The sequence below is a fragment of the Eretmochelys imbricata genome, chromosome 1 (assembly GCF_965152235.1).
Source record: "Eretmochelys imbricata isolate rEreImb1 chromosome 1, rEreImb1.hap1, whole genome shotgun sequence".
NCBI lineage: Eukaryota > Metazoa > Chordata > Testudines > Cheloniidae > Eretmochelys > Eretmochelys imbricata.
Genome location: NC_135572.1, coordinates 317,143,142 through 317,156,749, shown reverse-complemented (window position 1 = coordinate 317,156,749; position 13,608 = coordinate 317,143,142). Strand labels below are relative to the sequence as shown.

The 13,608-nt window shown below is 38.8% G+C and overlaps 1 protein-coding gene across 3 annotated transcripts in view; it reads left to right on the top strand.

The window, feature by feature from the left end:
• CADPS2 (calcium dependent secretion activator 2) overlaps positions 1-13,608 on the top strand; it is a 561,163-nt gene that overhangs the window by 492,980 nt on the left and 54,575 nt on the right. For 2 of the 3 annotated variants that reach the window (XM_077834493.1, XM_077834509.1), the window contains 3 exons: positions 3,168-3,323; positions 8,009-8,156; positions 9,249-9,263. In XM_077834493.1, coding sequence (XP_077690619.1) covers positions 3,168-3,323; positions 8,009-8,156; positions 9,249-9,263 — 319 coding nt within the window. The remainder of the gene's footprint in view (positions 1-3,167; positions 3,324-8,008; positions 8,157-9,248; positions 9,264-13,608) is intronic. The other variant, XM_077834502.1, reaches the window with a different exon arrangement.

Sequence of the window (13,608 nt, the reverse complement as noted above, 5' to 3'; positions counted from 1 at the left end):
TGTGTTTTCAGTTGTTTTTGCTGGTTCTATAATTTAATGGTACATTTGGGGCATTGCATGTTAAGGTTAGGGAGATATTAAGAGAGTAAAGTGCTGTGTGTAGTAGTCAGTATTTTGCTTGATTGGTCCCATGAGAAGTTAACTCAGAGGACACCTTGGCTAGACGTGCAGAACACTGTGAATTATCGTCAGATTCAGCTAAGGAAAACATGCTGAAAGGTTGAGAGGGCTAGGACGGTGTGTTTGGGGGAGGGGAGGTAGAAGCTTTTAATTAACCAGAATGGGAGTTTTTCTTACAATCTACTTGTTAATTAAAATTTGTTACTCTAAACCTAATTTTTATTTCCTTTCCGTTTTGAATCTTTACTCTTTTACAAGTTTTGAGCCTAGCTTTTAAGTTGGATTTATGGCTTGTTTTGATTATACCAGTGTTCCATTTATAAATTATTTTCTCTGTTACGTACGTAATAGATGTTCTACAGTCACTGTAATCATCACCACTGGCAGAAGCAGCTACAACCCCATGGAGTTAGGGCCACTTCTTACGCTAGCAATGAATTTGACTCTCAGTATGTGAGTCATTGTTTTGTGGAGTTTTTCCTATGTACAGTGCTCAGTCAATTCACTGCTTAATAACAATTAATTCTTTTCTCCTACACCAAGATATGCCTGGTGCAGGAAAAGGGAGGAACCTCAAGGAGCTGGTTACAGTTCCTTGAATCTCAATCTGCTCCAGCAGTATTAGATCCCAGTGTACAAAGTGCAAATCAATTTAAGAATGTTCTTGACTTTAAGCAGGTATGTACTGATTTACTGGACCAAGTGCTTTACTGGATTAAGATCAGAGTGCAGAATCATGCCCAAATAAAGTATATACCATTGTACAAATAATCTTAGTCTGTCAGTGTAAAATCATAATCCTCCAGAGTAATTTACTGTAATAGTTAATAATAATCAAATGACAGATGTGTGGTTTTGGAATACACTATTTCTTTCTGTTGTCACAGCTCCTTTTATGTCAGTAGTATACAATATTAGTCTATATCTTTAAGAAAAATGGTTCTGAATGTCGTTGTGCAATATATAACTAAATAATAAATAAGAATGGTGGTTCAGAAGCATATAAAAAACAAGAAATGTTTATTACGGAGCTTCTCTCAAATTTCAAGAACCAGTGGCTATTATTATAATTATTATAATTGTAAAACCTTATTTGGCTATGTAATGAAACCAGTTTAAGTGGACACCAGGGAGCGAACGTGCATAAGAATACATTGACAATATTTGAGAGCACATGATTCCTCCTGAGTCTTAGAGGATTCCATTTAGTTTGGAGTCCTGTTAAGCAGAAATATGATTTAAAGAGAACAAAATTAAAATGCATAAAATCCCTGCAGATCAAATAGAGAGAAGTGATTATCACATTTGGTAAATAAATGTGCTTTACTTTCAGATAGGCACTCTCATCAAAGTCAATATACATTGAGACTTTGTACGAAAATATGTTAGTGTATTTATGCGCACACCCGCATCTTGTTTTTTAGTTAGTACACTCTCTCCACATCTTTCTCATCCATACCAGTTGACTATCTTATTTTGTGATCTAAGTTTGTATATAATGTAACATATATAAGGACAAACTCACTACCAGGGAATATGGGAGGTATCTGATAACCATGTAGAGTTATTTCATTCGTCTGTAAGGAAGAATCCTACCCTAGCAGGACGGTGGACTCTTGTTTTTCTTATATTAAAAAACTATTGCCACTGTGTAAATAAGGGCTTTATGTTCAGTGCAAGGGAAGGGTCTTTGCCTCAAAATGCTTGCAATCTAAACAGGCAACATACACACAGAAGATGGGGTTGAGGATGGAACCTAGTCAGCCCAACAGATCTTTGGTCTCCTGAGATCTGGTTGTTCTGTTTCAAGGGTGTAACAGGGAGGTATAACTAAGAGTTACTGAATGTTATTAAGCAGGAACATGTAGGCAGAATATCATGAGTCTCCCTAATGGTGAAATCTACTAAACTGTGGACTGTCAGTGTAAGGAACGTGGGGAAGCATCAATACTTGAGTCATTTAAAAATGGAGAAGACAGAGCCACTAGCAAATTACTGTAGGTAACAATCCAACTTCATTAGGTAGATATTTTAGGCCTTTTCCATCTCTAATTTTTTTGGCCCTGATCCCTCTCAGTCCTGAGTGCACTCAACTCCCATTGACTCATTCAGTGGGAGTTGAAGGCATGCAACCCCTTCATGATTATGGCGTTTTGTTATGAGAATATAGGAAGGAAAATGGCAATACTTATAAATTAAAATGCTGAGTCAAGGCTGCTATACTAAATTTTTGTCACTTTTGCTCCTGAAGTATGTTGAAATCTGTTACTTGGAATGTTAATGTGGATAGCATTATGACTCTCAGTATAGCAGTTCAGGCTTTGGAGTATAGGCACATTATTAGCACACTTGGAGGAGTTCATTCCGACTGAATATTGTAATGGTATCACAGTAATTAATGATGAGCAGATGTATATATTAAAACCTATGAGTTGGTCAGGAGGGAGAGTTTTACAATTGTGGCAACCGCAAATGACATAGAGACATTTTCTTCTTTTGTTCTGCTCATGTTAAGTTTATTAACATTAATGTGAGTTCTGTTTTTCCTTGCTTTGGAGATCATCTGTACTACTTCCCTCAGTGGGAGTTAATCTGCATGTGTCAAGAGAGTATCTGTCTGTGTGTGGCTCTTCTACTACACTACACTTCTTCAGTACTATGGGAGGTCTACCCACCTGTGCTGTGAGAGCAAGCAAATATATGTGCAAAGTGTTCACTGTCGTTAAAAAGTTCTTTCTTAAATAAAACTCCTTCTGCCCATATTTTTCTTCTCTTCTCTTGAATTTGGGTTGCTTCACTTCCCTCTCCCACCTCCATGATACCAGGGTTGAACTCATGTACTTGTTTCACCCCTTAGGGAAGTCATATTAAATCAAAAGGACAGGACTTTCACAACCACTCTAATGCTCTTGGAACAACACCCAACTGTGTTGTGGGAGCTACGTGTGAGAAGTGAACTGGAAGGAGGGGAGGACTCTACTTCTGCAAGTTATTCTGTGTGTATTTTTCATATGTCCTATAAATTTATCTTCTGTTTTTCTTAATAGCAATGGTTCAGCTACATCAGAAGATCTTTTCTGGAAACTTGATGCACTGCAGATGTTTGTTTTCGATCTGCACTGGCCAGAACCAGAATTTGCCCATCATTTAGAGCAGAGACTTAAACTTATGGCCAGTGATATGATAGAAGCCTGCGTCAAAAGGTACAGTTATATTTTGAAATTGTTAAAAGTTGTAACACATTTGGACATGAACATCCATGAAATGTTAATGAGAACATCTAGATGTGTGGTATCCATGTAGAATCCTACTGCAAAGATCCTAGCCCATCGCTTTGACCATGTCATTCTTTTCTTTGCATCACTCACCGACTCCCTCTTCTCTATCGCATCAAACATAAGCTGCTTGCCTTCACTTTTAAGGTCCTCAACGTCCTGTCCCTACCTTACCTATTGTCTGTCATTCACTATTGAGATGTTAAATCCCACCTCCATTTGGTCCATGATACCAGTCTCTGTCACCCACTTCTTTGATTTTCATACAAGTACCCTTATGCTTTCTCCCATATTACCTGTCATGCTTGGGAGGCGTTCCCCACAAAGCCACCTCATTAACCTCCTTTAAAACCCTGCTTTTCCATGATTCCTACAGAAAGCTTGACAATGATGTGCTAAGACCGCTGTCTATCGCACTGACCAAATTGCCTCATTGGTTCATTGTACCCACCCCAAACCCCATCTGTCTGTCTGTATCCATCTGGTGTCTCTTGTTTTATACTTAGATTGTAAGGTCTTTGGGCCAGGGCCAGGCTTTTTGTTCTGTGGAGTTTTTTTTACAGCGCTGAGCACAATGGGGTCCTGATCTATGGGTGGGACTCTAAGCGTTATGATAAAACAAATAATAAACAATAGGGCTATTTTGGGAGCCTGCAAAGACCACAGATCCCACTTTTGATCCTGAAGCATAAAGCTATTATAAGATGGGTGCTTTTTGTTTTTTAAAGTGAGTTTCTGGCCCTATTCCTTTCAAAGGTAGGTTTGAACATGTAAACATAAATTAATGTAAACCGATCACTGGGATGAAAGTTTGTCACATGGATTTTTACTGAACAGTACAGGTTATTCACAACTTATCAATAATCATACCATACCATTAGCCTTTGGGATTCATGAAACCCATATTCAGATATCCTTCAATTTTGGGGGTGACCCTATACCAATTTAAAACTGTGGGGGGCCTGTGCCCCCTGGGATACTGCTAATAGCACTTGGTCAGCTACAGTCTCTCTTGGCTCCCTGTTGGCTACTTGAATGTCTCTTCTGATGAGTAGTTAGAGGGTCTCTAGGCTCAAGGAAGGGTGGCTACAAAGTATAAAACGCAGTATTGTTTTGTAGACTACTACGCACAGGTCTGAGAGCAAGAGACTTCTGCATTCCAGTCTTGGCTCTGACATTGACTCTGTGGCTTTCATCAAACCATGTAACCTCTTCGCCTCAGTATCCCCATATGTAGAATTGGGATAATAATACTGAAATGCATCACCCAGGGGTTATAATGACTAAGTAGCCACTGTTTGTAAAACACAATAATATAAGTGCTGAAATTCACTAGGATGTACACAGATCCCTCACAGATCTTGCTGACCTTCCTCTGAATTGAATCCTAAGGCTCTCACTCTGCGTAGCGGCAAGATCATAGTGGTTTGGTATATATGTTAATGGAAGAAGGTTTGAGAAATACTTTTTGAAGGCCACCCAAAAGTCCTAAAAAATCATCTGCATATTATCAAAGTCAAGTGAGGTGCCAAATGCTGTATTGATAGCAGATTGTGCTGAGATGTACACTTCAAAATGATAGAACAGTGCAAGTACATTTCAAACTTGCTAAAGGATCTACAGAATATGATTTCAGGCATCTTAAAGATATATCACAATATCCTTGCTGCTAAATATAAGCATAAGCTAAATGTTGTTTATACATTTTATATAACTCCTAAAAATATAACTGATAAATTATGATATATGTTATCTAGATATATCTAACTAGAGCTAGGTTGAAAAACAAAAATCTAATTTCATTAAAAAAAGTAAAATGTCAAAGTTGTTTTAATTTTGATGTATTTGAAAAGTACCCATTTTTGATTTTATAAAAATTTGACATGATATTTTTAATATTTCTTTAAAAATCAACAATAACATTATCAAAATGGTTGTTGACATTTTTGTTTGTTGAAACAATATGAAAAAAACAATTATTAAAAAAACAATTTTTCTGCAAACAAAACAATTTGATAACCATTTTTCTGGTGTTTTTTAAAAAAAATCGTAAAAAAAAAAAAAGCCTGACTGATTATGAAAAACAATTTTTTGACAAGGTAGATCAACAATCAATTGAAAAATACTGAACAGCTCTTAGTGCTGATCATAGTGGTTGAGATTTCAAAAGCCTAAACTTTTCCTGTACAATAGTTTGCACAAATTGGTATTTAGAGTGGCAAATAAACAATCACTAGCTCAGGTACCTATTTCTGTGTTCAGTTGCTGATTTCTCAGACAGAAATATGGGGGTTCACATGTGAAATGAGCCCAGATGCAAATTTTGTGGCTGCAACTTGAAAACCCACATTTGAAAAGAAACCTTTTTTATGGCCAATTTTTAAGTCTGTGTTACTGCCTTCAAAGTGATAGGAAGATTTCAAACCATATGTCTAGTCTTGTTTGACAAGAAGGAACCTGAGATAAGTGGCCTAAAAGCAAATTGTTTCACTTATCACTCCTTCCGTATCTAACTAAAAATCAACTCTTAGAAGATTTGCATTCAAAAATTATTGGTAGAAGAGAAATCTTTTGACACTGTAAATGAATGAATTACATCTGTGGTCCTGAAAACATGTTCCACCACGAAGTGCAGGTGGTTCAAGATTATTGACTGCCAATGTGAAATTGTGGCTTGCTGGTTAAAGAGCATGGAACTTACAGAATGCCTAATAAGCTACTATGGGTAGAAAATATTTCAAGCTCTAGAGTCATTGGAGAAAATTAGCAAAGCTGCTTATCACCTCAAATTTACCACTTATCCAAATATGAAGGCTTATCCTCTGTACTGCTTCATCATGGTGGCAGAACAATATCCACAATCTTCAACTATTGTATTTCTACTTGGAAACCTAAAACCATTCCAAGTGATTTCAAGCATGCAGTTATTATTTTTATAAAAAGAAGAACAGATCATAGTGTGGAACTTCCTGAAGGTCCACTCTTTCATCTGTTTGTGGTAAAGCTCCATCAAAAGTCCTTCCCAATCATCTCTTACATACAACTGTATTCCTACCCAAGAGTCAGTGTGTTTTCTTCATTGGTCAGTGTACCAGGGAAATTACTTTTACTCACTGCTGACTCCAACAAATGTCATGAGACCAATATCAGCTGCTTCACAAGGCTTTTATGGACCCAGCCAGGCGACCCGTTATATGAAAGAGGCATATTCTGAACAATCCCACAAAAAACACTATCATATGAATGAATTTGTCATCATCTGTTTATTCCAACAACATATATCTGGAATGCTACCTGTAAGCAAGTTGGGCCTAGTATGTTCAGAACTTTAAAGAAAAGCATTTTTATAGCAAATCGGAACTGGATCAGGTAATAGTAGCGAAGTACTGGTGCACTGCTGTCATTACAAGTAGTCTCTGTTAGGACGCAAGCTGCCACATGATGAATCAGCTACACCTTTTGAGTTCGCTTTTCACTTCGGCGTCAGGTACTGTAGAGCTTGTTGCAATAGGCAAATCTGAAAATGTCAAAGGCCTGATTATGAGATCTAGACTTCTTTTTTATCAAATCAGGAAGACTGATGGCTTCCAGGTGCATTGGGTTAATAAGATTCTCAGAAACAACTCATATGGCTAAGTCTTTAACATGAAAATTGCTGTCCTTCGGTAAATTCATCTCCAGTGGAGTAGGAACTTTATTCAGTAGCCCTCTCTGTGCCCACCATAGGGCACATTCTAATTCAGCTATGTAAAGTTTCACCTCAGCATCAGTTTCCATGTGCAAGACACCCGTAAATGGTCCCAAAACAGCAATAACATTGCAGCTGACACATGAGAAATCTTGTCACTCTCTCAAATCAAATGGAGAATCATATGAGGAAAGTTTTTTGGGGAGAGATGAATTGAAACTTTTAGGCTGATTTATACAAACTGTTATAATGATTATAAGAATTATATTTCTCTAGTAGCGTAGATGTTTGATTTAGCCGTCATTTTACATTTGTATAAAATAGGCCTGATTCTGATCTCACAGTAAATTTTCTCTGATGTAACTCTACTGACTGCAGTGATTTTGCTCTGGATTTACACCAGCATGAGACGAGAGCCAGATCTTTGTGTATCTATCTTTGTTTTAATATGAAAGGAAATAATTTAACTCACTTTTTTCTTTATTAAAGATTGTTTTTTTTTTAATTAAAGCCGTAAGAGCATTTTTGAGTCATATGTATCAGAAGTGGTATCCTAACATGACAGATTAGCTGTTACGTTTTAATGCAGAAGATCCAGATATTTCTTTGAGCTTTATATTTTTACTGCTTGAAACTTGTTCACAGATAATGGATTAGGAAGCATATTGTTAAATGTATTATGTTTTTGCCTACCAGTCATTATTTAGCTAAATCAAAGCAGAATTTTGAGATTACTTTCGTGTTCTACTGAACAGATGAATATTTTACTCTACTACTTGTAGTATTGTGTTCCTACATGCTTCCACCTGGTGCTCACAGACTTAATTTTTAAATTAACACATTTAGTGAGATTTTTGCTTTTACATGTCAGTTGTCTGGAATTATGACAAACTTTTATGTTGTGAATTCATGTTTAAATAAATAGAACAAGAATTGCATTTGAACTCAAGCTGCAAAAGACAAACAAATCAATGGACTTGCGTATTCCTGCCTCCGTGTGTACGATGTTTAACGTTTTAGTTGATGCCAAAAAGCAAACTGCTAAACTCTGCATTCTGGATGGTGGGCAAGAGGTAGGTGGAATTGTGTACGTTTAGATTAATCAGGGGTGTCTAGCACTGTAGACTGTCTTTACTAGATTGATTAAAATAGCTTTGTTTTTTATTCGTGTATTTTGTCTTCTGAAATGTGTCACATAGTTTTAATTTTGTTTATATAAGTATCTGAGTATCACTGAGGGTGCAAACTGTCCCCCATTATTCCATCCAAATGGACAGAGGAAAGTCCATAATTTTTCTGTTCAGGGAGACACCAGGAGGGATTTTGCACTATCCATCCCAGAGCTTCTCCTGAGTTGCATCTAAAAACCAACCTTGTTTATGACAGCATCTTAATAGCACAACTGAGCCAAAGCATCATTCTTTATAGTAACCTGTTCATCTGATTAGATTTATATTTAATTGGTTCTTTTAATGCTCTGGCTGGCATTTGCACCTACATGTGCACAAGAAAAATTTTAACTAGAGGAGAGAATCATTGAGTACAATTGTTAACCTTTAACTTTTGCTCTTCCAGAACCTGTGTAGAGGCCATTGTTTGGGTGCTGTACAAATGGGGCTGTAGAGAGAGACTCTATGATGGGGCAATGGCCATGCTTTTTGAGTGGATGTATATCCATACTTGGCTACTCCCCCATCCCTTTGTACATAGAATACTCCCACTCTTGTCCGGAATAATCTGTGCAGTGGTGAGGGGGCAATAGTGGTCTCTAGGCCATCCGGAATACTGATGCACAATTAATACTGCTTTTGCATTGTTGATGTACATGGGTGCGGGTGGGGGTGTAATTTTGTTTGTTTGGGTTTTCGTGGGGGAGGGAAACCAATTGTCAGAATTTGACACCAACAATTATTCCTGCCTTGTGGAGAAATATATATATATAATCACACCATTGTTACAGGCAGTTTTATTTTTATTTTATTCATTTCTGTTGATTGCCCTTTTCTGTTGTCTTGGTGGGCATGCTCCTCATTTCCTTAGCTCATCTATTTAAGTTAGCATTTTAGCCATAATTAATTTTGCATTTTAATGAAATGTTCATCATTTTCCTGTTCTTCCCCCTGTTATCTGCTTTTTCTACTTTGATTTTCCATGATTTGATCCAGTTTGCTGGTCAGTGGGTAAGTGCCTTTCATTTTAGAAACTACTTGTTCTTTGTGAATTGTCTATATTCAATGCTTGTTATAAACTAGCTATTACTGTTCCTGCTCATTCAGCAACATGGGCTGGAGGGACTTCCTCTGCTGTTTGAACTTGTTAGGCAGTGATCAGTCACCATCACCAAATTTCTTCTCACCCCATCCAGCTGAAATCTCTCTTCAGGCTGGTTCCAGAAATTTCTTCTGTTTATCTTCTGCCCTGCTACAGGCAGATGCCTTCAGATCTTCCTGGAGCAGAACACACAAGAATGGGCAGGAAGTACTCTGAGCATGGCTGTGCAGTGGTACTGTGACTTGTTCTTGGTGCCACAGTTGTTATGTCTCTCTTGGCAGCCAGTATCAAGCAAAGTGCCCCAGGGGTCAGTCCCGGGGCCGGTTTTCTTCAACATTTTTATTAATGATCTGGATGATGGGATGAACTGCACCCTCAGCAAGTTCGCAGATGACACTAAGCTGGGGGGAGAGGTAGATACACTGGAGGGTAGGGATAGGGTCCAGAGTAACCTAGACAAATTGGAGGATTAGGCCAAAAGAAATCTGATGAGGTTCAACAAGGACAAGTGCAGAGTTGTGCACTTAGGAAGGAAGAATCCCATGCACTGCGACAGCCTGGGGCCCGACTGGCTAAGCAGCAGTTCTGCAGAAAAGGACCTGGAGATTACAGTGGACGAGAAGCTGAATATGAGTCAGGAGTGTGCCCTTGTTGCAAAGAAGGCCAACAGCATATTGGGCTGTATTAGTAGGAGCAGATAGAGGGAAGTGATTATTCCCCTCTATTCAGCACTGGTGAGGCCACACTTGGAGTATTGTGTCCTGTTTTGGTCCCCCCACTACAGAAGGGATGTGGACGAGAGAGAGTCCAGCGGAGGGCAACGAAAATGATTAGGGGGCTGGGGCACGGGATTTACAAGGAGAGGCTGAGGGAACTGGGCTTATTCAGTCTGCAGAAGAGAAGAGTGAGGGGGGATTTGATAGCAGCCTTCAACTACCTGAAGGTGGGTTCCAAAGAGGATGGAAGTAGGCTGTTCTCAGTGGCAGATGACAGAACAAGAAGCAATGGTCTCAAGTTGAAGTGGGGGAGGTCTAGGTTGGATATTAGGAAGCACTATTTCACTAGGAGGGTGGTGAAGCACTGGAATGGGTTACCTAGGGAGGTGGTGGAATCTCCATCCTTAGAGATTTTTAAGGCCCAGCTTGACAAAGCCCTGGCTGGGATGATTTAGTTGGAGTTGGTCCTACTTTGAGCAGGGGATTGGACTAGATGACCTCCCGAGGTCTCTTCCAACCCTAACATTCTATGATTCTTGCTCCCTTTCAAGACTGACTGAGTCGGACAGCTTTGGAATCTCCCTCACCTCTCAGGGGAGGCAGAAGAGCACGTCAACACAAGACCAATAGCATCAGAGCCAACCCCAGAGACTCCAGCACCGCTTCACCTCAGCCCATAGTAGTGAGTCCACCTCTACCCCTACTTGTTTTTCAGGCAATGTCCTGAGAATAGGCTTCCCACTTCCTCCTCAGGGAAGGCAGCACTTCCATGAGGGCCTTTCACACGGAAGGTAAACAGCCCCACTCTCTCGATCCATTACATTCCACTTCCCTTCTCAGGGCAGGAACACTTAAAGAGGGCCTCCTGCATTGCCAGCCAAATACTCTCAAAGCCATCAGAGCTTCAGTCCTTGCCAAAGGGCTCTTCAGAAATCTTCCTGTGCCGCTCCCATGTGGCACTGCAGTCTCTAGAGCTCCAGTCTCCCTTCATCATCCCCTCTCAGCAGCAGCATAGGGAACTATCTCAGGTTCTTACTCTGAAAGCATGAGACTTCCTTCATAGGGCCTAATCACATCAGCCACACTATCAGAGGCTCGTTCACCTGCACATCCACCAATGTGATATATGCCATCATGTGCCAGCAATGCCCCTCTGCCATGTACATTGGTCAAAGTGGACAGTCTCTACGTAAAAGAATAAATGGACACAAATCAGATGTCAAGAATTATAACATTCAAAAACAAGTCGGAGAACACTTCAATCTCTTTGGTCACTCGATTACAGACCTAAAAGTGGCAATTCTTCAACAAAAAAACTTCAAAAACAGACTCCAACGAGAGACTGCTTAATTGGAATTAATTTGCAAACTGGATACAATTAACTTAGGCTTGAATAAAGATTGGGAGTGGACGGGTCATTACACAAAGTAAAACTATTTCGCCATGTTTATTCCCTCCCCCTCCCTCAGCTGTTCCTCAGACGTTCTTGTCAACTGCTGGAAATGGCCCACCTTGATTATCACTACAAAAGTTTTTTTTTCTCTCCTGCTGGTAATAGCTCACCTTACTGATCACTCTTCTTACAGTGTGTATGGTAACACCCATTGTTTCATGTTCTCTATGTATATAAATCTCCCCACTGTATTTTCCTCTGAATGCATCCAATGAAGTGAGCTGTAGCTCACGAAAACGTATGCTCAAATAAATTTGTTAGTCTCTAAGGTGCCACAAGTCCTCTTTTTCTCATTACCCTGTCATTCTTGTAAAGGACTGAAGGCAGACATTCTTCTTCAATTATTCCTTAAACTGGGAAAACTGAATAGTGGAGTGTATTGAGGCTAATGCTTCTTAATATATTTATTAATGGTGGGCAGCAAGTTCGGATGAACTTCGTCAATGACTCAATGGTAATTTTGATTAGTACAATCCAAAAAGGATTCTGATTAACTCGAGAAGGATTAAAACACTTCATGTGGCTTGGCAGTAAAAGACCAGAGGAAACGTAATATAAATACACACTGGCAATAGTAGTTTAAACTCATAAAGTGGTGGGATATTGATTTCCAAGAACCTCCAAGGAAAAAGACTTGGGATTCACCGGTGATAACAATAAAAATATTAGTCCAACGTGCTTCAACAGTTTAATAAAAACCAAATAGGATACTTGGGTGCACCTAAATGGAACAGAAAATAATACAGAGTATAATATAATATTGAACAAGATGTGGTCAGGTATAGCTTCAAAATGTAAACTCATCATCACAAGAATTGGGAAAGAATTCCTCTCTTTTCCAAATGCAGTAATGCACAGGTGGCCAAGTGCAGTATGAGTATATTTTAGGGCTGTCGATTAATCACAGTTAACTCATATGATTTAAAAAAAATTAATCGTGATTTAAAAAAAATCACGATTAATGACCCTGTTAAACGGTAGAATACCAATTGAAATTTATTAAATATTTTGGGATGTTTTTCTACTTTTTCAAATATATTGATTTCTATTACAACCCAGAATACAAAGTTTACAGTGCTTACTTTATATTATTATTTTTATTACCAATATTTGCACTGTAGAAACGATAAAAAAAAGTATTTTTCAATTCACTTCATACAAGTACGGTAGTGCAATCTCTTTATCGTGAAACTGTAACTTACAAATGTAAAATTTTTTTGTTACATAACTCCACTCAAAAACAAAACAGTGTAAAACTTTAGACTCTACAAGTCCATTCAGTCCTACTTCTTGTTCAGCTAACTGCTAAGACAAACAAGTTTGTTTACATTTACAGGAGATAATGGTGCCCGCTTCTTATTTACAATGTCACCTGAAAGTGAGAACAGGCATCTGCACAGCACTGTTGTAGCCAGTGTGCAAGGTATTTACATGCCAGATATGCTAAACATAAGTATGCCCCTTCATGCTTCGACCACCATTCCAGAGGACATGCTTCCATGCTGATGATGCTCATTAAAAAAAAAATTGTTAATTAAATTTGTGACTGAACTCCTTGGGGGAGAATTGTACATCTCCTGTTCTGTTTTACCTGCATTCTGCCATATAGTTCATGTTATAGCAGTTTCGGATGATGACTCAGCACATGTTCTTCATTTTAAGAACACTTTCACAGCAGATTTGACAAAATGCAAAGAAGGTACCAATGTGAGATTTCTAAAAATAGCTATAGCACTTGACCCAAGGTTTAAGAATCGGAAGTGCTATCCAGAATCTGAGAGGGACAAGGTGTGGTGCATGCTTTCAGAACTCTTAAAAGCTCTTTTCTGATGCAGAAACTACAGAATCCGAACCACCAAAAAAGAAAATCAACCTTTTGCAGGTGGCATCTGACTCCGATGATGAAAATGAATATGCGTCGGTTGGCACTGCTTTGGATGGTTATCGAGCAGAACCTGTCATCAGCTTCTACGCATGTCCTGTGGAATGGTGGTTGAAGCATGAAGGGATGAAGCATGAAAGGTTGAAGCATGAAGCATGAAGGGACACATCTTTAGCACATCTGGCACGTAAATATCTTGCAAC